Source organism: Nilaparvata lugens, chromosome 1 (genome assembly GCF_014356525.2).
Source record: "Nilaparvata lugens isolate BPH chromosome 1, ASM1435652v1, whole genome shotgun sequence".
Classification (NCBI taxonomy): domain Eukaryota; kingdom Metazoa; phylum Arthropoda; class Insecta; order Hemiptera; family Delphacidae; genus Nilaparvata; species Nilaparvata lugens.
In genome coordinates, this window is record NC_052504.1 from 53823705 (window position 1) to 53851414 (window position 27710).

The window sequence follows — 27710 nt, forward strand, 5'->3', positions numbered from 1 at the left end:
TGGTGAATCAATTATATATTCCTTCAGAAACCAATTTTTGGAATATAATAGGGTTTACTGATATGAAACCATCATAGGGTTCACTATAACCTACACTTTTCACAATTTTGGTGCTTTGCTTCGCATCAATGATTGAATTCTGTTTTTCCTTATCTAATCTTGATAATACACTTTTCTGGAAGTGAGTAATGTTCAATTTTATTAGACATCCCTTATAGTAGTATAATATTTAAAAACATGAGGTTGTAGATTTCGATTTTTTTGAAATTTTGTATGGATTTTTTTACAAACAATTGTTTGAGATCATTCCTGTACGTTTGATCAGTTTTTTAATGTAACCATACCATGAGAATAAACCATGTTCATGTTCAAATTACCTTGAAACAAAAAAACATAAAGCAAAGGACACAGCTTGATCAACATATAATTATGGTCGATGTACATCTATGGTGACATTCTACAAATTTATCTTGAGTTGATTATTCGGTATCAATAATTTGGGAGGTTGATTCTGGTTAGATTGTTGTGGAACTTAGAATAGTCAGGCTGCTAACTGAATCACACCCATTATTAATGCAAGCAATCTGACTCTTGCATTTCCATCCGAAAATGCTTCCACCTCTCATTGGTTGTGATTCATATACGTTGGCTTCAAGTAGAGGTCCGTCAGATAGAGAGGTTGTGCCCTGTGAGGCGATAACATAGCAGTTCATGGTTATCGTGGTCCAAGCTAGGCAGACCCAAGTGAGAGAAGCACTTGACGTGCACCAACATGTGAAACAATGATTGATGGCTCTCTTGTGATTACAAACAATCACAACTTCAGGTCGTGTAGGTTGTGACATGAGTGAGTTGCCAAGCATCCAATTAAAATCGCTTGGCTCAGAATAGACAAGTGATGGTTGGAAATTCAAGATAGTTTATAGAAGGGTATCACTATTATTTATACAGTTTAAATAGAAACGACACAATATCGACAGAAAAACTAATTAAACGTTCGAGATACTAGTTTCGATTGTTTCACCATTATCTGTATTGGGCAAGTGGATGTGATTTCACTGATGAAGTTTTTTGAAGTCTTTTTCCTACTGCGTGAAGCCACATGAAATGTTTTGACAAGAGAAAACTTTATCGAATACTGTAACTCCAATGATCGCGAACAATACTGTAGGAAATGCTTTTTTCTTATTCACTTCACTGGGACTACAGATTTTTAAGCTTTTATCTCGTTCAACACTCTCATGATAGACTTTCGCTTCCCACTGTCATTGATTGCTTTGAAATCTCTTTCTCATAATATTTTCCCTATCCAGATTACCTTCCACCAGTCATCGATTCTACAGAGAGTCGAATTATTTATGATATGAGGGGATATCCCTCTATCAAGCAATATTCGGCCTACGTTCAATAGAATCTTTCTACAATCATTTTTCAATGTCATGACATGATAAGCTAACATATTGTTGTGCTCTCGTGCTGAATAGATTATGTCTATATTATTCAATCCATCCTCAGGCAATGTTTCCTCTCATCGTATATTGGATAATATGAGATAATACAGTATTTGAAATATTGATTTACAGGTAAGTTGGAATATGATCTTCCAGAGTGGAAAAAACATATCATATGTATACGTTATTTCCTAATAATTTGATCGATGATCATGATTGCTTGAAAATTTGATAACATACTCGACAATATTGATAGAATTTCATGCAGTGCATTCTATCAACAGATTAATACTAATTGAACATGACCTACTGATATAAAATTCAATCAGAGTTACAGTATTCGAAATTGAATTGATTGAAGAATTAATTTGGATGGAAGTTTTAATTAATTAGAAAATGGGAATGTTTTGGACCGCAATCAATGATACATATTTTTTTATGTTATTGTCAAGTAAAACGAGTTCAGTTGATTACTATTGTGGATGAGAATGGAAAGAATTGTAGATTGATTGCATTGATAATACAGGCTTCGATCGATCGATGGTAGCCAGAAAGTTTTATTTCAGCTGTGACAGTTCTGAAAGAAAATCAGTTCCAACGTCATTAGCAGATGCTTATTCCACACCCCAACCACTCCATCACTTCAATATTATAGACATGGACTCGAAATGAGGGCTTTTCTCCTGAAAGAGATTAATGCAGCTTTGTAGCGTTCCTTTTCAAACTTCTCCACCCAGAAAATGTTAACACTTAACTTGAATGAAGTTGAATGAGCGGACAGTCAAGAACTTTTAAATTCCTTGATTAATTTGTGAGACTTTCACTGATTTAGTATTTATCCTTACACTCAGAATTGGCCGAATGCTGGTCGTCTACTATAAGTGTCATTCCATGAAATGCAAATTTATTTTCTATTGACATAAAAACTCATGAATGATAACATAGGAATGTCTCTTATCTACTGTTTTTTATTAATTTTATGTCTCTATAAACCTCTAGTGATTTAACGATTATGAGGCTTATGAGGAAAATTGATATTAAAAATATCAATAGATCATTCCGCGGAAAACGAGAATTGATGGAAATACTAATCAATGGAGATTTGATCAAGTAGAATAGAAATTTAGCAAGTAATCGATCACTGGAATAAGGTACTGCTCAAATTGGGAATAATAAGTTACAAACATAAAACCTGTTGTTTTCGGACACAGCCCGTGATTTGATATGAGAAGGTTGAACTCTTGTCGCTTATCTTTCCAATCGAATAAAGATTTTGCTAGCGATAATAAAGCGCACAAACTGGAACTCCTCAAATACAGTCAAATGTGTTCAGAGTATCATTATTCATCTATTTGACAAGTGCGTTTTCATGGAGATGTTCCTTATCGATATGAAATCCTAAAATTTTCTATTAGTAAACTAATTATAGTATATTTTTTTAGATTATTACAAGCATAATCTAAACCCATCCAGTACAACTTGGACAAATTTGCCGGCAATAGTATACAAATCTTGTCCGCATGATTGTTCAACCATCATGACAATTCACTCGTGAGATGCATGCATTACATCGCGCTGAGTAATGTCATTCACAATGTTAAATCATTTGGAATTCAAAAAATGAATTGTAGGAGACGAATTCCTCTAGGGGTCTTCATTTGATAGTTTAGGATAATGCTGAACCAGGAAAATCCTATGGTACCAAAATAATAGAATTTTATATTGTCGACATTGTGACATGTGAATGAGATCTTTTTTGTACGATGAATAGAAGATGAGCGAAAATGTTTGATGATGAACAACCTCATAAATTTCTACGAGAGTTTGCAATTTCTATCTAGAAAAAATATCAGCCACTATTTCATGTAGGATGTATAAATTCTATTGGAAAATAATTTTCAATCAGTCTATTTTATTTCATCTATCCTCTCATATCCACTTATTAACTAAGATATAATATTACTTCGAAGATTGGAAGCTACTTCATGTCTCAACTTATTAGAAACGTTATTCCTAGAAATATGGAACCCCGATGAAACCTCTGCCCATCAAGAATCAACATCAAACAACTAAATAAGATGATATGAACTGAATTCAGCTATTTGGTTACTAGGCTCTTTGTAGCTGTGGGTTTACTTTGCTTTGGCTACATTATCTGGGAGACCAAATGATGGTAGTGCACAACTCATTTCTCTCCTCATACAAAGTGAACTTTACTCTGGCTTGAAAGAGTAGAAGCTCTACTGGTCAGCGGGCAGAAACCGAAAAGGGTGGCTTTGGTTTCATCAACTCTGCAACGTGAACTTCAATTAATACAACTAAACAGTAATAGGTTCTCAGCCTACGCAGCACAGATTTTGTGGGTTTAGAAAATGACTTGGAAAGCTTCTGAGAGCAGTTCTATAATATTTTTCTCGGTGAAAATAGAACTTGTATTGAACCGTTAGCACTGGTGATTTCATGTCGAATCAATTTCTCTCCAGAGAGCTCTAGAAGTTTGACTGTCTCGGAATAGATCATTAGAAGTTTGAATTTAGAAAAAATACTTTTAGTGAATACGTCTCTCTTTGAATCGAACTTTTTTTCGTGAAATACACGTTTCTAGAATGTTTGAAATTGAAACTTAAATAGAAACTAAGAATAGAATCATAGAATCTAGTCGATAATATTGATCTATGCATCTAAATTGAAATCATAATGTAGAGTTGCTATCATCTACTGTAACCTTTGCACGAAAGGTAGATGTCTGATGTCACACAAAGAATATTCGTACAATGTTAATGCCAGAAAAATAATCAACTACAAACGCTCTCTTTGAAAAACTTCGATTTACTTGAAGAGTTTGGATTCAGTAAAAAATAAACATCACTGGAACAGAATGCAATATTACAGTCAGGTAATATCCTGGTAGAGGTAGGGTAGCTCATATATATTGAAAACACTCACGTGGAATGTAATTTGGATGAGCGTTGATATTGATTTGAGTTCTGAAAGTATTCTGAGTGAAAGTATCTCATAATTTCAAATATCGGATATCGATTTGTTAATCGATAGCTTAATTTGATAACTCGTTCCAAATCTGTGTCGAAAAAATAACTTCAAATCAACTAGTATTTTTTCGATTGTATTATTCCTTGTTATGTATTTTACTCATGCTATTTGGTTCTCCCTATTGACATCAGACCCTTTATTTCCATCCATCACTTTGAAACAACAAGAAAGACTACCTACTAAGACTAAATACTACTAAGAATCACTAAATCGATCAACAAAGCCAAAACCGTGATGAGCTACATACTTGAAAAAAACATAGTAGGTACTTTCCTCACTAGAAAAGAGTCTTTAAGAAAAAATTAAAATTATATGCTTGAAATAAAGTGCCTACGAGGGCCAGTAGATCAATAATGAGAATAGAGACGTCAGGTTATCACGGGAAGTGAAATAGAAAATCGAATCAGATTAATAAATTGATTCCCATCTCTTGAAGAAAAATATATAATCAGATATAAATTACATTTGCACAGAAGTTGTATATGATGGAGTTTAGGAGTTTGAACACATAAGGTGTTCAATCTATCAAAAAGAATAATTATTTCAAGTTTGGAATTAATATTTCCGGTATATTGAAGACATGACGGGTGATGTTTTCAAGGAATTGTTTGTTACCTCGCATCGCGGTGACGTTAATATTGAATTCATCCTATTCAGTTCAAAATTGATCTTCAAAGTTATACTTTTCTAATATATATATTCGTATGGTCAGGGGGAAAAAATATAGTAGGTACTTTCCTCACTAAAAAAGAGTCGTCAAGAAAAAATTAAAATTATATGCTTGCCAGTTGAGTAGCTTTGTCAAAAAAAAGAAAAGTAACATAAAAACACTATATGAACTTTTAAACTGGTACTTCCAGGTCACTCAGCCACTGGAGAGCATCTGGATTAAGAGTGAGGAGACCTGCAGCCCCAGTTGGCAACCTGTATAGTGGGCACTCATCAGTAATATGGTGGAGCGTTTGCATTTCACCGCACTCGCAATCTGCTGACTCCGCAAGACCCTATTTATGCATTGTCGCTTTTACCCTACTGCAACCAGTTCTTACTCTATTGATGCGCACCCATGTTTTCCTAGGCAGAGAGAAAACCGTCGGAAGGGGAGATACGTTGATCCTATCTCTATTCTCACCTCCCAACAGTTGACATCGCTCTCGCCATACAGTCAAGGCTTGCTGGTTACTCATTCTGCAGCTCAGCCGTGGAGGTTTGCGAGATTTCAGATTCGGAACTGGTTGAGGGTCGAGAAATTGATGAATGGGGAGATTATTGAATTACACTCGATGTCAAGATCATTCTCATAAGATGGTGAAGAGTTGAATGAGAATCCGAAGAAACTTACTGAGCTCTCGTGGCATCAGTCTGGGAAACAGTTTAGCCAAAACCACCAAAATTGAAGTATCAATCAGTCATTAGATAGAGAAGCATCATAAGGGCGAATTAGCAGTGATGCAACAAACTACTAAGAAACGATAAAGAGAATAGACATTTGAGAGAAGGATGGAAGATCCTCTCTGTTGCAAGGAAAATTCCAAGGAGTAAATAACTTGTTTACTAGAATGAAATATCAGAAGCTAGAAATGGTGATGTTTGGATAGATTTGGCTGATGAATTGGTACAATTGGATGTAAATACACGTGATAAGAACCTCTCTCAATGGTCAAAGAATGAATGACTGGCCATTGATATCCATATTCATAGAACTCGGTGACGACTGATATTGCCATTCCCAGTCTTCAAACATGGAAATGAACGAATGTATTGTTGATTCTTCTGTATTGAAAAGAATCATAAATAGAATGATATTGGTGGTGATTGATATTTGAGAGTGTGCTGAAGGAAAACGATGCGATGCCGAACATTCGTTGCAGCTGTCGGGTTGCGGCAATAAATTATTACACAACCCTGTGGATGCGAAGCAACCGTATTGAATCCATTTTGCTGAACGCAACAAAACTCATGACTATCGACCCACATATGACTTGGGAAATTACATCTGCAACACTAAACTCAATGGAGGTGAACAGGTTGGAGAATGGTCAACTTAATGCATGTTATAAGAAAAAAGCTGCCAACCATTTTATTTTCAAAGAAAGTATGTACAGACTCACAGTTTTAAGTTTCTGAGAGATTCATTAAAATACGAATCAGTGAGCGATCTCATATTTTATGGATATACGATATGAGTATATAAAAAAATTCCTATATCCGTAATGCAGGGGTGCCCACAGAGGGGGAGAGTTGGGAACGCAAACTGAGTCCTTGAAATTCTTGGGTGGGTGGGGTTTTCAAAATAAATCTCTTGGAGGGTCTCCCAATAAATGGTCAGCAGATACCGACTGACGACCAGTTTTTTCGAGAGTGCCTATTTGAGAGGGGGGTATCTAATACTAGATTGAGGTGAATTTAGCCTTTATATATTAATTTTATAAGAGGGAACTTTATAATATAAAATAGAATAAATAAATATGCTGGACTATCCATACAAAGCTGTATGTTTCTTGCATTCTACCGATACATTACTATTATTCTGCTTTTGAATGTTTCATGGATGATATTGATGTGATTATGATGTGAATTCTCACATCATAATGTCCTTGTAAACGTAGGTTTTCGTTTGTACGTTTCAATCATCGTTTCGTCATGTCGTTTTCTCTTCTCAACACGATAAAGAATTATCCCTGTCAGCATAAATACCATCCATGAGACATTTTGAAACAGCATAATAGTAATGTATCAGTAAAAAAACTACATTTCGTTGTCGACTACGACGAAAACGCACGAACGAAAACCCACCTTTACTCTGATATTATTGAAAAAATAAGACACAGATGTTGTCAATACCATGTCAACAGTTGCTGTTGACAATATCTGGGTCTTATTCTATTTGTTACAGAGAAATACCACAACATCTACTTGCATACAATCTAATATCACATGCTGGATTTCCAGGTGTAGTGTAGGATCAAATCAAACTTGATCAGCTTATTATCAGTTTATCAGTGATCAAACCTTCTTAGCATCACGCTGATTCGAAATTAAAATTGCTCTGATTTGGTTCAACCTGATATGATTGAATGAATGATAAATTATTGATATGTAAATGATGTTGACAGGTAGTGAGAATGCTGATCACGGTTGTGTCAATATTCGCTCTCTGTTGGCTGCCCTACCATTCTTACTTCATCTTCGCCTACCACAACCAATCAGTGGCCGTCAAGACTTACATCCAGCACATCTACCTGGCTTTCTATTGGCTGGCAATGTCCAATGCAATGGTCAATCCAATCATATATTACTGGATGAATAAGAAGTGAGTGATGCAAATTTATGATTCTCTTGACAGTAATTCTATGAGCACGTAATTCTAACATGAGTATGCTTACAGCATAAGCATGTAAAGTTATCAAATATCATGGAAAAAAGTATGTGATGAAAAATGGATGAATCTATCAATCTATGAATTATGAAGGAGTCTTATGATGAATACTCTTATGTGAAAGTGTGAAAACTTTGTTTTGACGTGTGTGTGTGGTGTGTGTGTGTGTGTGTGTGTGTGGTGTGTGTGTGTGTGTGGTGTGTGTGTGTGTGTGTGTGTGTGTGTGTGTGTGTGTGTGTGTGTGTGTGGTGTGGTGTGTGTGTGTGTGGTGTGTGTGTGTGTGTGTGTGTGTGGTGTGTGTGTGTGTATGAGTGTATGTGCGTCTGTGTACACGATATCTCATTTCCCAATTATTAACGGAATGACTTGAAATTTGGAACTTAAGGTTCCAAGAGGGCACGAACAATTTCGATCTGATGCAATTCAAAATGGCGGCTAAAATGTTGTTAAAAACAGGGTTTTTTGAAATTTTCTCGAAAACGGCTCCAACGATTTTGATCAAATTCATACCTAAAATAGTCATTGATAAGCTCTATCAACTGCCACAAGTCTCATATCTGTGAAAGTTCCAGGAGCTCCACCCCATCTATGCAAAGTTTGATTTTAGATTCCCAATTATCATGCTCCAGATACAATTCAAACAGAAAATTCCAAATGGAAAAGATTGAGCATGAAAATCTCTACAATCAATGTTCAGTAACAGTTTCACCTAAAATTTAAAATAAGCTCGAAATTCGAGAAATGTTATTATTTCAATTGCAAACTGTTGGCAACTGTTGATTCTATTAAATCATTCACTATGAAGAGATAGCAAACCTCGTGTGTTTCGAGCGTTATAGTCCTGTCCCCAGCTGGCTTGGATCTTTGAATCCAAGTAGACTTGAGATACGCGGGAACATTAGCGTCAGGTGATAAATTTTCATAACGTCAAGGAAAGCTCTGTGAGTGCGCCACACCAGATTTTTCATATTTCATTCATTCTTTTTACAGTTTCATTTCCACAAGCTCCCTTACCAAGCTCATCTTTCCATATGTCTATGATACTGGGCTCAAGTTGAGATTTAATTTGATATCCTCAGAAATTGTATAATTATACCCTAATTCATTCCTTTGAGTGATGTACTTCCATCCACAATAATTCTCTCCAATCTTCAAAAAAGAGCTTCTAATAAAGTTTTATAACTCTGTAATGGCTTATGTATTTCATTTTTCAATTAGGTTCATCAAATGATAATTTCATGGTTAGATTCAAATACAGCACTATATATTTTTAGTTTTTTTTTCAACAAGTTCTGAGATACAAGTCATCCAACATAGCATTGTATTAATTCCACAAAAATATCTCTCCAGTGTTTCTGCTCTTCGTTCTTCGAAAATAGAAAGAAGATCTGTCTGACAATTTTACCGAGAGGAAAATATCGGAGATTTTCTTTTCCCTACGGCGCTCTTATTTTCAAGCGTTGTGAGACTAACGTTTTGGTCGAGCTCCCTGGCAGAATACTTGTACCGTTGGCAAGATGAAACCTTTTAACACCCATTCATGTTCTTTTTACTACGTTAAAGCAGAGCTGGAGGAACCCCTTTCTCGACCAGCTACAGAGTCCAATAGCACTTAATTTTCCATTTCAACAATTATTCAGTTTGTGAGACTCGACCACTTCATTAGCAGTGACAGTCTGACTGTCTGTTCTCTCCTTATTGACAGAAATTCCTGCCTACTGAACTTGTTCTAATTTGAATTCGTTCAAAATATTCTGAGAATCCTATTTGAAAAGGTTCCTGCCTGTGTCCATTTCTCTTCTTTTATAAACGATATATCTCATGTTTTCTGTGAATAAGAGTTAAGAACAATGGAGCTATTATGCATTCTAATGAATATAGTTGGAGCGTTGAACAGTCGCTATTGATTGTAGTTGGAAAATTCACTAGCAAAAAATAAACTTTCTGTTAACTATAATATTGAAATTTCCGTGTTTTTTTCAATATCATCATCTATCTGTACATTAGATTCATGATAGCAGATCATGTGACAAAGTTTACTAATGACAGCCCTCTATCAAAACGATTATTCAGTTCCAATCGAAGATTGAATTCTATCAATGACTTATTTTGTTTCGCTTTGTGAGAATTATCAATAAAATCCTCTTATGAGTAGTAAGAGCAGTATCATTGATATGGTCAATTACATATTCTATTTTGCTCTCTTATCAGAATCTTATTGAGCCTATCATTATTCTTATATGTTCCAGATTCAGGATCTATTTCAAGAAGGCCATCTGCAGATGTAGTGTTTGCAAACCAGTGGTCAATCTTCCACCAATAACAACGCTACATAATCAACAGAATAGGAGATTCAATAAATTCCTGAGACAGGGCAGTCATTCCGAATACATCACCGGATCTAGATCTGGTAAAGCTCCTACACGTATTTGTAGTCCTTCTCATGATCAAAATAATTTCAGTTTTGGGTGTTTGGCAATTTTTCGACATGCTGATGAAAGCTTTACCATAGAGAAACGATAGCATAAGTAGATATCCCATGGTATAGGGCGTTTATGTCGTAACTTTTACTGTTATCTCAAGCCGATAGTTCAATTAGTTCTTTCCCATGCAGCTGTGTGACACTGGTAGTCTCTAAAATTGTGCCGTTCATACACTCTCACCCCAAAAAAATAGTGAAAATTGACAATAATCGACAGTATTCGGCTTGAGATAACAGTAAAAGTTGCGACATAAACACCCTATACCATGGGATATCTATTTACGCTATTTCTTTCTCTGTGGCTTTACACTCAAACTGGCAGCCGGTTGAACTCACGAGCATTAAAAGTATGAAAAAGCTGAGCACTACTACTCAGAGGCAAAAAGAAGATAGAATATTCTCAATATTTCTTCAGTATTTGGTGAATAATTAGTCTCAAATTATACCTGTTCAATAAGATTGATTTTGTTCAATTCATTAATCAGATTACACGGGGGGGGGTGGTTTGGCCCAGACTGCTATTTCTTGGAGGGGGGGGTCCTAAAAAAAGGGCAGCAATGTGGAAGTATTTGTAATGACGACAATTTTTGTTTTCAAATTTAAGGAGGGGGAAGAAGTTTAATTTTTTCTTATTTCATGAGGGGTGTGTCCATTAGAATAGGGTGTGGGGTATTGAGACAATGTTTCTTCTCACCAATTAAAAATTAAAAGATGCTGTAAACCGTGATTTTCAATGAAAACTCATCCATATCCTAGCAAAATTCAGTGTTATAATGATTATCAATTATTATTTTGTACCATATAAGTTAGATAGTTACAGTATATTACAAATCGTAAGTCTTAAACACATTGCAACAGTTAGAAATTATAAATGTTCACATTGAAGAAAATCGAAGCAAATCTTGATTCAGTTCCCCTTATGCTTTAAAGTTCATAACTCAATGTTATACTGGATAAAAGTTATTTTTGATACAAGTACCGATGATATGGAAAGTTTTGATATTTATTGTTCGATCATTCTTCTCTCAACCATCGGAACTATCGATTCCGATTCTCACGAGAGTCGAACATTGTTTCAGCTTGTCTGAGACTTTCGCCGTCAACTCAGACCTCCTGTCGACTGAACGCCAGAATGCGAGAATGCAGGAGTAGACGCAATCCAGCAGTAGCCATGCAGCTGTCATACATTTGTGGTTCAGCTGTGGCTGTCAATACAACTGCCGAACTCAAAGATAAAATGCACCTGGAGCCGACTCAAAGATGGCAATGTTGATGGAAACATCTCATGTTAATATCCATTCCATGTTAATATCCATCCCTTTCCATGTTGTCATGAAACTATCTCGAGTTGATGGAAAACATCTCATGTTGATATAAAACATCTCATGTTGATGTGAAATATCTCATGCTACTGTAAATCTTATGTTGATGTGAAATATCCTACTAGATACGGATTTGAAATGTTCTTTCTCTATAAAATACTCCTTCCTCTCTTATTAGTGTAAAATGTTGATGTTTGACAACATAAAAATATAATTGACTGTGATAACTTTTCGGATATTGATCTGTATTAACTGTAAATAAATGAGTGAAAAGAGCTGGGTAGAATCTGATTCAATACCTCCTCCCTTGTTATTTTCAAGTATGTTTTTGTAATCATCCAAATCGTTTGGAATAGGAGAACACTTTTCACAAATGAGGATATCTAGCGAGATGATAATTTCAATATGAGCATACACATCACATTATATAATATGATACGTTATATAATATGCAAGTGGATCCACATTACAAGTTGGGATATTTGGAACCACTCGTACATCTACACGATAGCAAAGTGGTACTTGAGGTGCATTTTCGTTTATGCGTGAATGTGCGCAGTCGACGACGACAAGCATTGTTGACATTCATATTGTTCAAATTTCAAGTGTGCTAAAACAGCTGATCAAATAACTTTTCATTTGTTTTTATTATTCAAGAATTGAACATTTATAATAATAGTAGCCGTCAGGCTCGCTTCGCTCGCCATATCCGTCTAGCCAGGGGGCTCCGCCCCCTGGACCCCCGACTGGATCGTCCAAGAATGAGATCAGCAGGCGAGCGAGCATTTTTATCATATGTTAGGATAATCCAGTCGGGGGTCCAGACTAAACGTCTGGCTAAACGGATATGGCGAGCGAATCGAGCCTGACGGCTAGTAATATATTCCCAGGATTGAAGTAGCAGTACCCAATCAATTTTTCCGCGATAAATGCATTTAAATCTTCAACTTGGTACCAACCTAACAAAATCAACTCAACTTTATGCCCACCTGGCAAAATTATTAATTTTGTTGCCAGTTAACAACTGTTTCGAAGAGGTACTCTATGTAGATTATAGTTCTATAGTAACATATGATATGGAAATTTCAATTATAATTAAGAGATTGGGAGAAGAAGAATATACATGCTAAAAGACGAACTTTAAACCCTCAAAAACAACCCTTAGAGTTAAAATATTGCCAAAAGATTTCTTAGTGCGCCTCTAAAGGGCCAACTGAACATACCTACCAAATTTGAACGTTTTTGGTCCGGTAGATTTTTAGTTCTGCTAGTGAGTGAGTGAGTGAGTCAGTCAGTCAGTCAGTGAGTGAGTGAGTGCCATTTCGCTTCAGTATATATATTTCAACATATTGCCATTTGAAAGTATAAACTCAACCTCCCCCATTAAAATATAATTGAACATAATATATTTTATGTTATTTAGACAAATTGAAATCTACCCAATCTGAGATCCTCACTCTGTCGTGATCGACGACAACATTTACGCACAAGGGAAAACCCAGCTTAAGTATATCAGCGTACAAACACCGGTGTTTTTGGCCTTGTCAGATTGAAAACGTTTCATTTTGGTTATTAGGTAGTTCAAGAATTTATGTTTTGAAAGGAAATTTAGTACCTTCGTATTTAATTATTTATATCAATTGCTTACATTAAGCTGATTGTATTGCAACATTGTATTTTTCTTGATCATATATATGTTCCATCGTTCTCGATTTGACAAATAAATTGAATTTTAAACAAATTATTATTGACCAGAAAATGAATTGAAACTCGATTGATTAAAAGATAATTAGTGATAAATAGAATAGGGAATCGAGCATTGAATTAGAAGGAGATTAAAATCATTTGTCGATGTATGTATTGTGTGTCTCGACTTGATGAATGTTGAACCAATATTAGTTGTTGAAAAGCTTGCTGAAGTAGGCGCTTAGGCCTGCTGAGTATGTACGTAGATCCTCTTTCAGTGGAGCAGTTGAGCGCAATGAGTAACACTCGTATGGATCAAAAAGTGATTGCAAAATATTTAGAAACAATGAATATTTTGTTATATTCTCTTGTATCTAATGGGAGTAGGTATGATTGTTCAAAAATGATTGTCAAGTATTATTATAGAGAGAAGAAAATATTATTTATATGTAGATGAACGGTCAGCAGGTGAAGTATGTGATAAATGAATTCTGAAAAATGGAACTTCAGTCCAGGCCATACAATTCTCAATCCATAATGAAGTGCACTCAATGAAAACAATCTTCCTTTGAAACACCCACTGGCACCAAAGTTACGAGAAGCTTACTCTCATTTTATGAAATTGTATCATTTCATATTAGCAGAACGTTTGAGATCAGAAGTCAGTTTTGAATATTGAAACAAGAAAAGAGAATGAACCACGTGAAAAAGTTCTTCAAACGTAGGTTTTCATGTAGAGCGATGTGAGCCTTTTGCATAAATGTCCGACTTCTACCAATACCTACTATTACTTAGTAATAGTAGGTATTGCCTGAAGTAATAGTAGGTATTGCTTCTACTCTATTGCGGGAATTTTACTTTTTGCATAAATCTCCACTTACTCTACCAGTCATATGAGTTGTTTTTAGAACATAATTCTGTTAAATGTGAAACGTTTGTTTAACAAACTGGACCGAACTATGGTTAATTAATGTAAGCTTTTTCTGTGGTCGAATTGGAATTTTCATTTGAAAACTCTCAGGATAATTCACTTATCCTACAGCGATATCAATGGTGAATAGGTGAAAACTACTTTTATTTAATAAAAATTATCCTTGGCAGTGTAGTATACTTTTCATTATTTATGGACCTGATTAAATCATCCACTCTTCACCATCTATACCAAATGCATGAACAAAAACTAATTTTTTAGAATTCTTTAGTAATACTTTAATTTCATTCGAGAATAATTTTTGTAAGTAGATGCAGTACACTACGAGCAGGCTTCCGAGCTCAGAATTTATCTAGGTTCTAGAATTTAACAGCTGGAGTCAGAAAATGTGTTTTCCGAACGGGCGTAGTCGTGGTCCTCGTTTAAATTGAATTTCGAAAACTAGAACATTGAACACAAAATAAAATAAAGAGAAAATAGTGTGAAGTTTCAGCTAATTGGAATTATTAAGGAATGTTTTATTTTGTCGAGGAGAAACGTTTCCAATATTATAGAAATGAGAAAATAATGATTATCATAAAAGCTACGACTATTTTCTCATTCCAGCTGTTCAAAGTCTAGAACTTAGCTAAATCCTAAGCTCCGGAACCGGCCCTACAAGAAGGTACTAAGCATGATTTCTGGTAAATTGAGGGCTCAAATCTCAAAACGCAGGATATCTTTGTGCAATACGATATTGAGAAATGAGAAGTAGAATCTCTTCAACGAGATGATGGAGATCCTTTTGAAAAATATCATCGAGTCCCACGAGGGTGTGTAATACAAGCTGAGTTGGCTTCAAGGGAAAACATCGAGACTAATCTTGAGGAATAAATTCATTCCCTTTTCAAGTCATCCACAGACAAATTTTTCCTAAGCCAGTGGTTGAAATTGTACTTTCATACAACCACGGTTCTGAGTTCCACATTATCAGTTTCATTGCTAATTTTTATGTTCATTATGAAATTATTCTTGAATCCTGATTATGGAAATCAAAAACTGGAATCGAATAAAGGATATGTTTCAAGGGATTAATATTATACTTATGAATTACAGCTTCTATTTCATCGTCTATTATATTCATTGAGAGAAGTTTGATATTTGAAATTGACAATAATAATTTTGTTCGTTCACCTTTCTCGCACTCTCTTTATCTATAAATTACAGTATTTTACATCATACTATGTATTATTGACAGCTTTGTAAATATTTCATTTTTCAAATTTTGTCAACAATTGTTCCAATTTAATCCTTTTCTGTTAACTATTGAAAGATGTTAATCTATAGTTTCAATAGTTAATATAAACTGGAGGGTGTTGTGTTGCATAGTAACTTGAGTCTCAATTTCTCCCTCAAACAAGGAAAAATTGTATCGAATTAATTCAAATGGTGTTTTTGTAAATGGAGTATTATTATAATCTGACAGCGATGTGTGGAAAATTTTAACAACAATTTCCTCACTACAGTCTCATGATAAAATATTCATCTCAATAATAGAATATTAATAATATCGAGTGACAAGGCTGGCTCAGGTCTGGTATCAGAGTTTTCAGGTCGCAGATGATCGATTTCAGGGCATCTGACATAACAAAATATTCATCTCTTCAATGAATAATAACAATATCGAGTAACCTGGTTGGCTCAGGTCTGATGTAAGAGTTTTCAGGTCGCAGCTGATCAATTTCAGGGTCTCTGACATGACCTGACGGCTACTTTTCGGGCAGCCGGGACAGCTTAAAACATATCGATCCGAAACACGAAAGTGGCCCGAGTAAAATATCGAACCAGGGCTTCTGGATTATGAAGCCAGCATCTAATCCACTCGACTACGGCCACTCCACTATAATATGATTGAAACAGATAAAGTGCAATTTCATGAAAATGACCAGAGAGTCACTATTATTTGCTTCTTCGAATTCTTATTCAATTGATGAAATACGTTTTACAGGAGAATATTGGTGCGTGCCCACATTTGCTGACCTGTACAGTTGAAAGTGGTGCGGTGAGGGGGAAGGTTGATGTGGAGGAGGAAATGGTGGTTCATTACCTTTGTATTGACGATTGGTTTGCTGTCAGAACGGTTTGCTTTTGCTTTGACTGCTAGGTCCGACGGCTTCCAATCAAGTACGCTACACGTCCCAACACATGCTGCAAAATGGGTCACCCATTTGCCATAAACCAAACGAATATAGAATAGATTTCCGTTTTGGTTTTGAATAATTCATTCCCAAACGACGTCAATGCTTCGAATTGCAAATATGAGCTTGAAAATATGAAGAAATTGAGTCAAGCCATGTCGTACCACTTTACCAGATATTATCGGTTCTGTCACCTTGGTTCAAATGCATTCTTATAGAGTCGAATTCGAGGTATTCTATTCTTAGATACTTCTCTACAATCTATGGTATATCAATTTTTAGCAGCATTCAGAGCATAATGTGGTATTTCCATCAATCTTCGACTACTTCTATTCATAGCACCTGCACATTTGTAGTGATCCATAATGCACCTAAAACTATATTTCCAATATTTTCCCCTAAAAAAGAAGGATAATGCTCAAGATGTTTTTGCTTTTGCTAATAATCTATACAAAGGAATGAATGAATGGATATAGAGAAATGCAAGGCTGGTCTCAAGCAGCCACCCTTCTAACGGGAGTAACGTGTAGGCCTACTGAGAAAATTATCCTTATAAGATATGCCATGGCCATCTACAGTGTGTCTAGAGAAACTATAGAACTATTGAATGGCCATGGATATGCGCTTTATATGTGCGATAAGATACGGACCAAGTGAGGATAAGCTCTCATTTATGACCATTAGTCAGTCAGTGAAGCACTCATCATCTCATCCTTTTTTATTAATCTTACTCACTTCAAATGTTTATATATGAGAAAATAAGGCATAATATGGAATGAAAAAAGAAATATGGAAATAAATAATAGAATAATAAATTATGTATTTCAAATTTCATTCATCACCTACTCGATTCAATAAACTTTTGTATTAGGAGGACACCATAAGGAACTACACAGGTGTATCCCCAGTTATTCCAAAACCGAAGTTTCATATTAACTATCAACCATATCTATGAGAATTCGAAATTCATTTTCCATCTACGCTCTTTTCATGAACGGGGGGCATCTACGGAGTTTATCTAAATCCTCAGCCGCAATTACTCCAGACATCCAAGGTTACGAGCTCCTAATTGGCTGAGACGTAGTTTCCAATGATCCTCCAGTTATTGATTGTAACTTGAAAGGGAGCCTCATGATGTGAGAGCATCGTAGACCAACACCATCAAGCACCCTGAGGGAGTTGGCAACTATCAAGGGATTGAGACCAAGCAGAAGCAGAAGCCTCTGTGTTTGGTAGGCAACTCACACTTACACAAGCAGCACTGAAAGCGGGATCCCACTTGTACACACTTGGGAATAGTCACTGACTTATTAACACCAAATACAGAATTCAACCCCTCACATTGATAAAGGATATAATAATTATTACAGTACATCACGATCTGTAACCGCAAGGATATAGCAATAAACTAGGCATCATACCTGCAGGATTTGGTAAGAAAAAAGCAGAGACGAATAATAATCTAGGTATTAAACGGTATATCATTTACTTTATGATAATAGCTTTGTTCCTGATAATATATTTGGGAATAAATCAAATTCAGAAGCTAATGCTGAGAAATAAAAAAATGTATACAATTGGAACCCCTATTTAGTATGAATCAATATGCGATTTTATTATTTTTTGCACCAGCAGACATTAGAAACACTGTATCAATAATAAATCATTTCAACAGAACAAAAAATCACTAGAGGATAATACTGTACATAAGTTTACTCATATTGATATTGATAGAAAAGTTATGTAAAAAGTCAACAATGTGACCGTGATCTGTAAAACTTGCACTTAAGAACAATATGATTTCCAAATAAATCTTAATTGAATTTTCCTGCTTGTGGATTAGCTTGTAGGTTTAAATACCATTGAAAAATGCCTTTACTGATATACTGTACTTCCTATTGAATCAAAAATAAGTTCATAATGATTCATTATTTGACATAACATGTATAGAGCGATTCAGGTTCAGCATTGAAACATGAAATAGGTCCTGAAGAAAATTTTCTAGCGTATTTTGAGGTATAATTAGTTGTATTCGAAACAATCTACTACCGAGTTTAAACGTCGGTACAAGAGAATTATGAGTCGTTTGAGAATTCTATTAGGAAACTGGATAAATGAATGGGATGAAGAATGGAAAGGAAGAGAGATCAGAATATTTGTCATGCGGTGCTCTAGGGTTGGACAGACTCAGTCATTTTCTCTATAAGATACATTTTCAAAGACAGGATAAAGCCCGCTCGGCTCTCAATGCATCTAATAGTGTTGGGAAGTTTATTCCATTCACGACAAGCACTGACAAGGAACGATTTGGAATAGATAGTAGTTCGATGATTGGGTATCCTGAGATTATTTGCACCAGTTCTAGTATGGGAAGCGTCTATCCTCCTACCATCGGAAACCAATTTAAAATCATTTTTGAAATAGTTGAGATTGCTATATTTAAAAGTATCTCTAACAAGTTTGATTATTCTGAAACGTCTCTGATCAAGAAGCTTCAGGGTAGAGCTAGCAATGTGTGCTGGGGTGATATGTTCATGGCGTTCCAGAGGGGTAAACAAAACGTAGACAATAATTTTGACAGCGCTGCATTCTATTATTGAGTGTAACTTGCATGTCATTGAGGACAGAGTTGCAGTACGTGAAATGTGGAAAAATCAGAGATTGGACAAGTAACAATCGTATACTTCTAGGAAGGACATCTTGTAATTTTTTGAGTGAATGCATTGCTGAGAAAACCTTTCATTGACTTGTTCTGACCAGTCGAGGTTTTTATCCATAATGATGCCTAGGTTTTTCACTGAGCTGCAGTAGGGGATCACATTACCATCAACAGTTATTTTATGTATCGAGTTGAAGTCGATATTGTTTACTAAACGTGAGTAACCAATAATTATGGGTTGTGTTTTGGTTGTGTTAACCATATGTTCAGACTTATGGTTATGAGTCTGAGGCCGTTATGCCTTGTCCATTCCACTATCGAACTTTTGTCATGATTCATTTTTTGCACGGTGCATCGTAGAGTGAAGCTGATGTGGGACAAGGGGCTTGGGGCCCTGGCCCTGGCTTCCATCAGTTAACTTTCATTATAGGACAACTTGCATGAATATGAAGGTCATGTGCATATGTATGGAAACTAGAAAATTTCATAGAAGAGGGAAGATCATTTGCATACAGAGTAAAAAGAAGAGGGCCTAGAATTGAACCTTGAGGAACACCAAGTTCTTGCCAAGTTCTTCTACCTGTTCTTGCCAAGAGAGACACATTGTTCCCTATCTGTAAGATATGAATTGAACCAAACTATGACTGAAACCAAGAAAAGCTAATTTTTTCAGAAGAACTTTGTGATCAAGAGTATCAAATGCTCTAGAAAAGCCAAAAAGAGTCAAGATTGTACATTTTCTTTGATCCATTGCCAACCTAATATCATCAGTGACACGTAGAAGAGCAGTTTCTGTTGAATGAGATTTACGAAAACCGGACTGAAAGTTATGAAGCTTCTTTTTCTGTTCAAGGAACTCAGTAACTTGTGCATGTACAAGTCTTTCTAGTGCTTTTGATAGTGCAGATAAAATACTGATAGGTCTAAGGTCTTCAACTCTATTGGGAGATGGAACCTTATTCGAAAGACGAACTAGAGCAGTCTTCCAACTTTCAAGAAAAGATCCGTTCTCAAGAGACTTATAAAAAAATAAACGTGATAGTTGATAGAACAGCAAAGAGCATTCTCTTGATAAATTCGATTGGAATTTTGTCAGCCCCAGTGGCATTGCTATGGATATGCTGAATTACTTTGAAAGCTTCAAATTCTGTAATTGGATGAAGATGGAGTTGATCTTCTAATGATATGTTGAGGTTTGTTACTCGATCATTAAGGTCATTGGAATGATTTCTTATCGCTGACTCATCATTGACCGAAGCGAAGCTGAGGTCTTAGTTTCGACTCAATCGGCTTTTGTCTGTTTGTTTGTTTGTACCGCAGTTACAGTCGCAGTTAGTGTCCGATTTGGTTCTTTGAAACAAGGCGCAGAAAAGTATGTGTAACGATTTTTGATAAGACCTCCGGTTTCTCTGTAATTTGAAAAACCGCAGACCAACCTCCATCCAGAAAGTTACTTTCTCATATCTAGCACCGTTATCTTTGAAGATACAGCAATCTTTATTCTTCTCAAAATGAAAGATCCTTTACAATAAGTTGAGAGTGAATCGTGCCCACAATAAATATAAGTGAAACAATTGGCTCTTATTTTTTAGAATAGAAATTGTGCCGCTCTATGTGCTGTATTGAATGAATGGTATTGTTGGAATGCTATCGATCTATTTTTAGATCAAGAGTTGTCAGTGGTGAATCTTGAGAACGTCTGAGCCGCTCCAAATCATACTGTATTTATTAATTGAAGAAAACTTCTCACTTGATTGCACCATTTCTTCCCTTCTCAACATGAATTTTCCCTGTTGGCCACGAAGCCGGCCGGAGGCATTACAGCTTGGTTAGCTTTTGTTTTCTTTCTAGTACTAGTAGTTCTGTGAACAGTAGACCTCGCTCATGAATTACGCTAAAGGTGCTCATTAGTTATGGGCACGTTAAATCGTCGGTCGGTCGAAGTATGACGGTCGTTAGGCCCATTGACGGTTTGAATGATATATTCAGGAGAGGTGGTAGTCCGTCAGGGACTCCCCACCAATAAAAGCCATACGAATATTATTATTATTACCATACTTTTATCATTACCATTACTATTTATTATCATAAATTTATTACGTCATAAGTTTACAAAATGCTGAACCTTGATGAATTTATAAAATCAAAATAATCTCAGCGCAGCATCATAATGCATTCAATGTACCAAAAATCATTACATTTACAAACTGAATATATAACAACATAATAAAAGTATACTAGAGGTATTTCATAAACGAGTAAGAGTGTCTTGCACTTCTCTTAACTTGACCAAGTTTTGATCCTTGCTCAGCAAAGGCAATAAATTTTCAGAATTATCCGCGTAGAAAGACTGTTCCTTTTTCATCTGAAAAACGAAATAATTATTATTTCATAATTATACATTTTCAAAATTTAAGTTACTCTTATTGAGTTGTATCAGCTACTACACATCATCAGTACCACGATATTGTATTTTGTCGAAAAAAATAAATGCAAATAATGGAAAATTATGTTTTGATATAGGAAGCTGGAGATACAGTAAGTTAGTTATGGAATATCCAGATTGAATCACTTTCTCAGAATTATTACTAGATGAGAATCACGAGTACTGCCGATTAAGTCAATATTGTGGTTTTGAGATTTTTGTTTTCAACTTACCGAATCATTGAAAGTGTAGGATGTGAGAAGTCTTCTAAGATCGTTATTTTGAGTACTCAGTTGCTCTACTTCGGTATGTAGAGAATGACGATCTGGAAATGAGTTTGATTTAGTGATTCATATGAATTACACACAGATTTGATATATAAGTAATTATGTACTACCATGATAAGTAGGGCAATTGAAAAAATCAATTTGCAGGTGAATGTCGAATCCATAAATGACTGCATGAAAACTTCCAAAAACAGAATAAAAATACTTGGCATTTTCACAAACACAAATATATAAGAAATAACGAGATACCATTTTTTTACCATTGTCAATCTCTGGTTAACTCATCTCCAGTTGTGCAAGATCACTGGTTCCGACAAATTCGAGTATTCTTTTCGTATATATATCATACATGGATAGGATATGTATACTACCACATTATGACTTCCACTACATGACAAACAAAATCTAAAAATTATTGTAGCTCACTTTATTCTCACTCTATCAGCACTCATCTATGTGTGGTTCTGGATTTATTATTGGAAATTGATATTTAATATTGAGGCTATTGTGTGAAGCAGGAAATTCAATCCAAAATCTCCATTTTCTATCCAGTGAAAGCGAGAGACGAAATATTCAACTCGCGAAACCGTATTCATATAACTCAAACCAGGGATGGCATCATAGTATCTCAAACACTTGGGCTATTTAAAAAGACAATTTTTTCCCAATTCATTTTTCCAGACAATACATAAAACTCGGGTGAAATAAGAGAAATTTGCCCAAAACTATTAACTTCAAATTCAACCTCCAATGTGAATTGAACAGTCTACAGGTTATGTTTATGTTAATAAATCAATTCACACATAATTCAAAGTCGAAAATAAATATGGAGTGTGATGTTGTATTCCTCTGATAGATAAACTTTCAAACACGAAGAATCACTATCGTTCACAATTGAAAAAAAACTAATTACACTAGAAAACCACAGTCCAATTAAACTTGAATACCACAGACAATCTTATTAAAATGTTACATGAAAATAATGAATTTCGTTCTGAAATTTCAAGTTCCACATTTCAAAATTCAAACTTTAATAAAAATCAATTGCATAATAATTTACCTTGTAGAACAGAATGATACTTGCGCAACCCCATCATTAATGCATCCCACAGTTTCTCATTGTCTTCGATGAAAACGTGTTTGTAGTTGTTCCAATACGCATCGACGTCACCTCTACTCATATTTGAAGGATCATACTTGATTGAATGTGCTTCCTCCAGCTTTCCATCTCCATTGATCCCACTAGCAAATGATAGAGTAGATATTTAAGTTTATTATGGGGTAGAGGATACATTTTTCTCAATTTTATGTATTTTACAATTTTTCTCATATGTTGTTCAACTGCATTAAATTCAGTCATTCAATTATTCATTGATATGTAATAAGTCATTCCATTCGCCAGGGGTAGAACAGAAAATATTCACTTTTAGTGAAAGTAACAATCTTATGATATTTATATTTTTTATAGAGAAATATAAGAAGCTACAAGAAATATCTCATACCGTACCGGTGAGTGGATTGAATCAATATAAAATAATAAATGTCATACATTATTTCGTCAACTTATCACGGTAATTAATTATGAAGTAGCTCTCCATGGATTCATGTGTGAGTCTTCTTCTGTAGGCCTTTTTCAAATAAAATATATTGATTTATGATGACACTGAGATTAAATAAATTATTTATTAATTAGAAAATTTCCTTATCAGGTCTGATCTGATAACCACCTAGAATCTTGTGAAAATACTACTTACTGGGTTTCATTGGTAGTACACACGAAATCTTCCAATGCATTTAAAACATTTGCCGACATTATAAACAGATCATGATTTGGGTTTCGACACTTTCTGCAATCCTCAAGACCTGTTGAAATTGAGTTTGTCATGTCATATACAGCCACTTTTATGATTAGAATAAGAATCTTGTATTAATTCACGGTTGGTAATCACAATTTTGAACCAAATGATAAAACTCAGAATGAATGTTGTATTCTATGCAGTATGCACCTTGATATTATTCTGTAGAAGTATCTTGTGAATTATTATCAATCTTTTTGGGTCAGTATTTTTTATTCTGACCCTAGATCCACTAATACATGAATATCGGTAAATTAGGCATGTTATTTATCATTTGCAAATGTTATTTATAAATAAGGTGAATATGTATATGCCTGTTGTATTTTTTCGCTAAACTACCTAGGTCTAGGCAGTTCAAATTCAATATGGAAGTTGAATCATTCTCGATTATGAAAATGGAAAATATAATCCATTCACAACTTGATTATGCCATATTGATCACAAGTGAAAAATACAAATAAAAATTCCTAATAAATGTTCTAAACTATGAACTATTGCGTTTTTTTTCTGATGATGTGTTAAAAGAATCTTAAAATCTATGTTGAATAGCCTCAATACGGCTACCAAATGCTCAGAATTTATGAGGTTATATAATCTCTTATCGCAAATGCGGTGAACATTAAGCCCAAAGCTAGGTAACAATATTGTTTGAATTACTTGTATTGTTTGCTTACTTGTTTTTGGATGAGTCAATGCCAGTGATTTATCGTCTGGTTCCTTTTCAAAGTATTCACTGTCTTCCACCGATTGCTGCAAAGAGTATGCAACACTGTCTCCTGATGGCGTTCGAAAATAACGAGAACTGGAATTATATAATTAATTCAAATAGTAGATTATTGATTATAATCCAATAATTTCCATTTTCAATTACAGAAGGTGATTGGCCTACCGATTATAAAAGATCCATATAATAAAAAACGTAAAGCTACTCATTGTTGTGTAGAACAATCCTTTCAGCTTTATGCTACATGCAGGGTGGGTGGAAAACTCCGAGAACGACTTAATATCTCATACACAAAGATAATTTGACGGTAGGTGTGATTGGAGATCCTACTCAAATTGAAAATGCTACTTTACTATGACTTCATGCGATACATGATTTCGATACGGAATTTCAAGAAGAAATGTATGACGGAAACCGCATATCGATATCTCAGACCGTTCCGAAGATATTCACATTATCAATCAATACTATTCAAAGCAGAAAGAGGAGAAAAAAGTATGAGAACAGCTTAGTATCTCATAAAAAAAATTGATTTCAAGGTGGGTTCTACCGGTATTGGTGATCCTACTCAAATTGAAAAGACTTTGAAAATCTGGTCTGCCATGTTTAATGCAACTTTATTTTTTCAAATAGGAAGGTGGTCATGCAACGCATATGATTTCTGTATGGAATTTCAAGACAAAATGAATGGCGGAAACCGCCCATTGATATCTCATACTGTTTGGAAGATATTCACTTTATTAATCAATACCTTGCAAATCAGAAATGAAATACATAAGTGGTATTGATTAATAATGTGAATACTTCGGAACGGTGTGAGATATCGATATGCGGTTTTCGTCATCCATTTTTTCTTTCCGTATCGAAATCATGACTGCGTATCGCATGTCCCATTAAAAAATAAAGTTGCATTCGAAATTTTGCGGATCCAAGATGGTGGACCAGATTTTTAAAGTCGTCATAAGTAGTAATTTCAATTTGAGTGGGATCCCCAATCACACCCACCGTCAAATTATCTTTGTGTATGAAATATTAAGCCGTTCTCGGACTTTTCACCCACTCGCTGTATAGGTAGTACTCCTGAAACATTCCCATCTCCTCTCAAGTCTTCAAATATTAAAACTCAAACCAAGATGTACGATATTTACGATTATTATTGTAGTATTGAAAATATTATTGACGGAATTTCAATATTATTATTTTTCAATCACACAATCTCCCTCTGCTAAGCAGAGGGAGATTTGATTTTTATACTCTCATATGAAAATATTGTTTATATATTGTTCATATTCTGATAAATGCACCAAATTTTCAATCTCTCTTAGCCTAGACAATTTATGACTCGCCTATTGGTGAGTGTATCTTTTTCTATTATTTTAAAATTTCAATATTGAGATAGAGATATATTACGACACTTCCGAAAATAGTATCTCATTCACCTACCTATCCTTTCTGATTCCCGAAGAAACTTCTGAAACAACATCATGAACCATATTCACTTGCTGTGTGACCATGTTCATTATCTGTGTGAGAATACCAGACGGATCTTCTGATCGTTCACTGCTTGTATGGGTGTCCATCAAGCTGAAAAATCACAAAATTAACTTAGAATATAACAAAATTAGATACGCCTAGTTCCTAGGACACATCTAATTTGATGGGAAATTAAGTTACGAATGAGCAGATATTTGACTATTATGAAAAAAAAGCAGAAGACTGAGACTACCACAGTGTAACTGAGACCAGATGAAACAATTTCAAATCCAATGGACACTAAATTTATAGGTCTAGTGGCCAAATAGATTCAATAAGTGTCCTAGAAAATAGAAACCAACTGAATGTTGGATGAATATAAGGATCTTAATTTTAATAGAGTTGGATCAATATAAACATACATGACATAGAAACACGAGATAAATGGAGGAATAGATCACTTATCAATGACTTCATTAACATTTTGCTTAGCCATTCAGATCCTCGCAGATTAATACGATACTGTAGGTAGAGCATAAATCCAAAAAATAGAAGATGAGTTGAATTGTTGAAGCTAATCAGCTTGGTAAGTGAGTCTATCACAATAATAATGCAACATAATTATATCAGTGAGAAAGAATATTGTCAACAACAAATTGAAGTAAAATAGCCTAATCGATTGTAAACTAGAATAACAGGCCTACATTGGAGATAATCAGCAAATTATACAGGTTTCAAAAACCTTTAGTAAAAAAACAATGATTCTTGATCATGCAATTCAACTTTCAACAATTCTTTTCTGGGATTGGTTTTTGAATTGAGAGAATAGAATACTCACACACCATCACCTCTTTCAACAGAGCTCGTTACTAAATGCTGCTCTGCGCTGGTCTGCTCTGACACTTGTTGTCCAAGTTGACAGGTTGAGCACTCCAAGTACGGGTCAAGATAATTTGAAAGGATGGACACATCATTCACATCTTTCACTCCTAATGCCTGCAAGTTGGATATCTGTCAGTATTACTGGATTATTTATAATTATTGATTTTGGAGAACAAGTTTCATACATTTGGATATGCGCTATTCTCAGAAAAGCTTTTACATTGTTATAAATAATTGATTTTGTATGCAATCAACTAAATTAGCTTACCACCTATTGTTAGTTGATAGAAATGATTACAATAGCCAGATATCATGCATACAGATAGAGGCCACGGAATATAACATGAAACCCAACCCCTCAAACGGTGAAAGAGTGACTTACGTTGTAGTGATGAAGGGGTGGGAATGCCTCTCTCTTACACATCATCCCCTCTCACTCTGCATGCTCACGGCCAGTGTAGGAATGGTTGAAAGGGAGGATACTGGCTGCCGAAAACGGACTGACCAATCTCTTACCCCCACCCATTTCATCCACATTAAAAAATCAGATTTGACGATTCTCATGTGTTGATGTGTCGGGGGTCGAAGGCTCATGTTACATCTCGCGGCCTCTTTGTGGGTTAAGTGGAAGATGGGGCTCTTATTGCCTCAACTTTCACTCCTAATGCATACAAGTTGGATAAAAAAAAATCAGCTGATAGTTGCAGTGATAGTAGTTTTAATTTTTCTGCTCAAAATTTTCAAGTTTATAATATCTCATTATTTGTATTTTATTCATCCAAATAAAATGATAGTATCTTATTGCAAAAACTTTATTCAATTCTAGAAGCATAAACTGATTCCGTTTCATAAACTATTTTGTAAACACGTTCACATCAAATCAGAATCAGCTGACTTCAAGGAAAAAATTTTTTCGCCCCACTTG

At 35.0% G+C, this 27710-nt stretch overlaps 2 protein-coding genes across 2 annotated transcripts in view; one reads left to right on the plus strand and one right to left on the minus strand.

Annotated features, from left to right (window-relative positions):
* LOC111057250 (tachykinin-like peptides receptor 86C) overlaps nucleotides 1–11962 on the plus strand; it is a 95164-nt gene extending 83202 nt beyond the window's left edge. The window contains exons 5-7 of the mRNA XM_039436688.1: nucleotides 7619–7815; nucleotides 10131–10291; nucleotides 11443–11962. Coding sequence (XP_039292622.1) covers nucleotides 7619–7815; nucleotides 10131–10291; nucleotides 11443–11636 — 552 coding nt within the window. The 3' untranslated portion in view covers nucleotides 11637–11962. The remainder of the gene's footprint in view (nucleotides 1–7618; nucleotides 7816–10130; nucleotides 10292–11442) is intronic.
* Nucleotides 11963–18605: 6643 nt separating this feature from the next.
* LOC111047661 lies at nucleotides 18606–27079 on the minus strand. Its single transcript, XM_039436698.1, has 7 exons — nucleotides 26742–27079; nucleotides 25874–26014; nucleotides 24381–24508; nucleotides 23605–23713; nucleotides 22911–23092; nucleotides 21797–21888; nucleotides 18606–21503 (listed from the first exon to the last, which is right to left on the minus strand). Exons 2-7 carry the CDS (start codon nucleotides 26008–26010, stop codon nucleotides 21387–21389), a joined length of 765 nt encoding a protein of 254 aa, XP_039292632.1. The 5' UTR covers nucleotides 26011–26014; nucleotides 26742–27079; the 3' UTR covers nucleotides 18606–21386.
* Nucleotides 27080–27710: the final 631 nt, after the last annotated feature.

Excerpts from the sequence above, each read along its gene's own strand:
- LOC111047661 (XM_039436698.1), bottom strand. The coding sequence starts at position 26,010 with ATGGACACCCATACAAGCAGTGAACGATCAGAAGATCCGTCTGGTATT. Across the intron at positions 23,714-24,380 it reads ATTGACTCATCCAAAAACAA|GTCTTGAGGATTGCAGAAAG; the intron begins GTAAGCAAACAA and ends CAATTTCAACAG. Across the intron at positions 23,093-23,604 it reads TGTACTACCAATGAAACCCA|TGGGATCAATGGAGATGGAA; the intron begins GTAAGTAGTATT and ends ATCATTTGCTAG.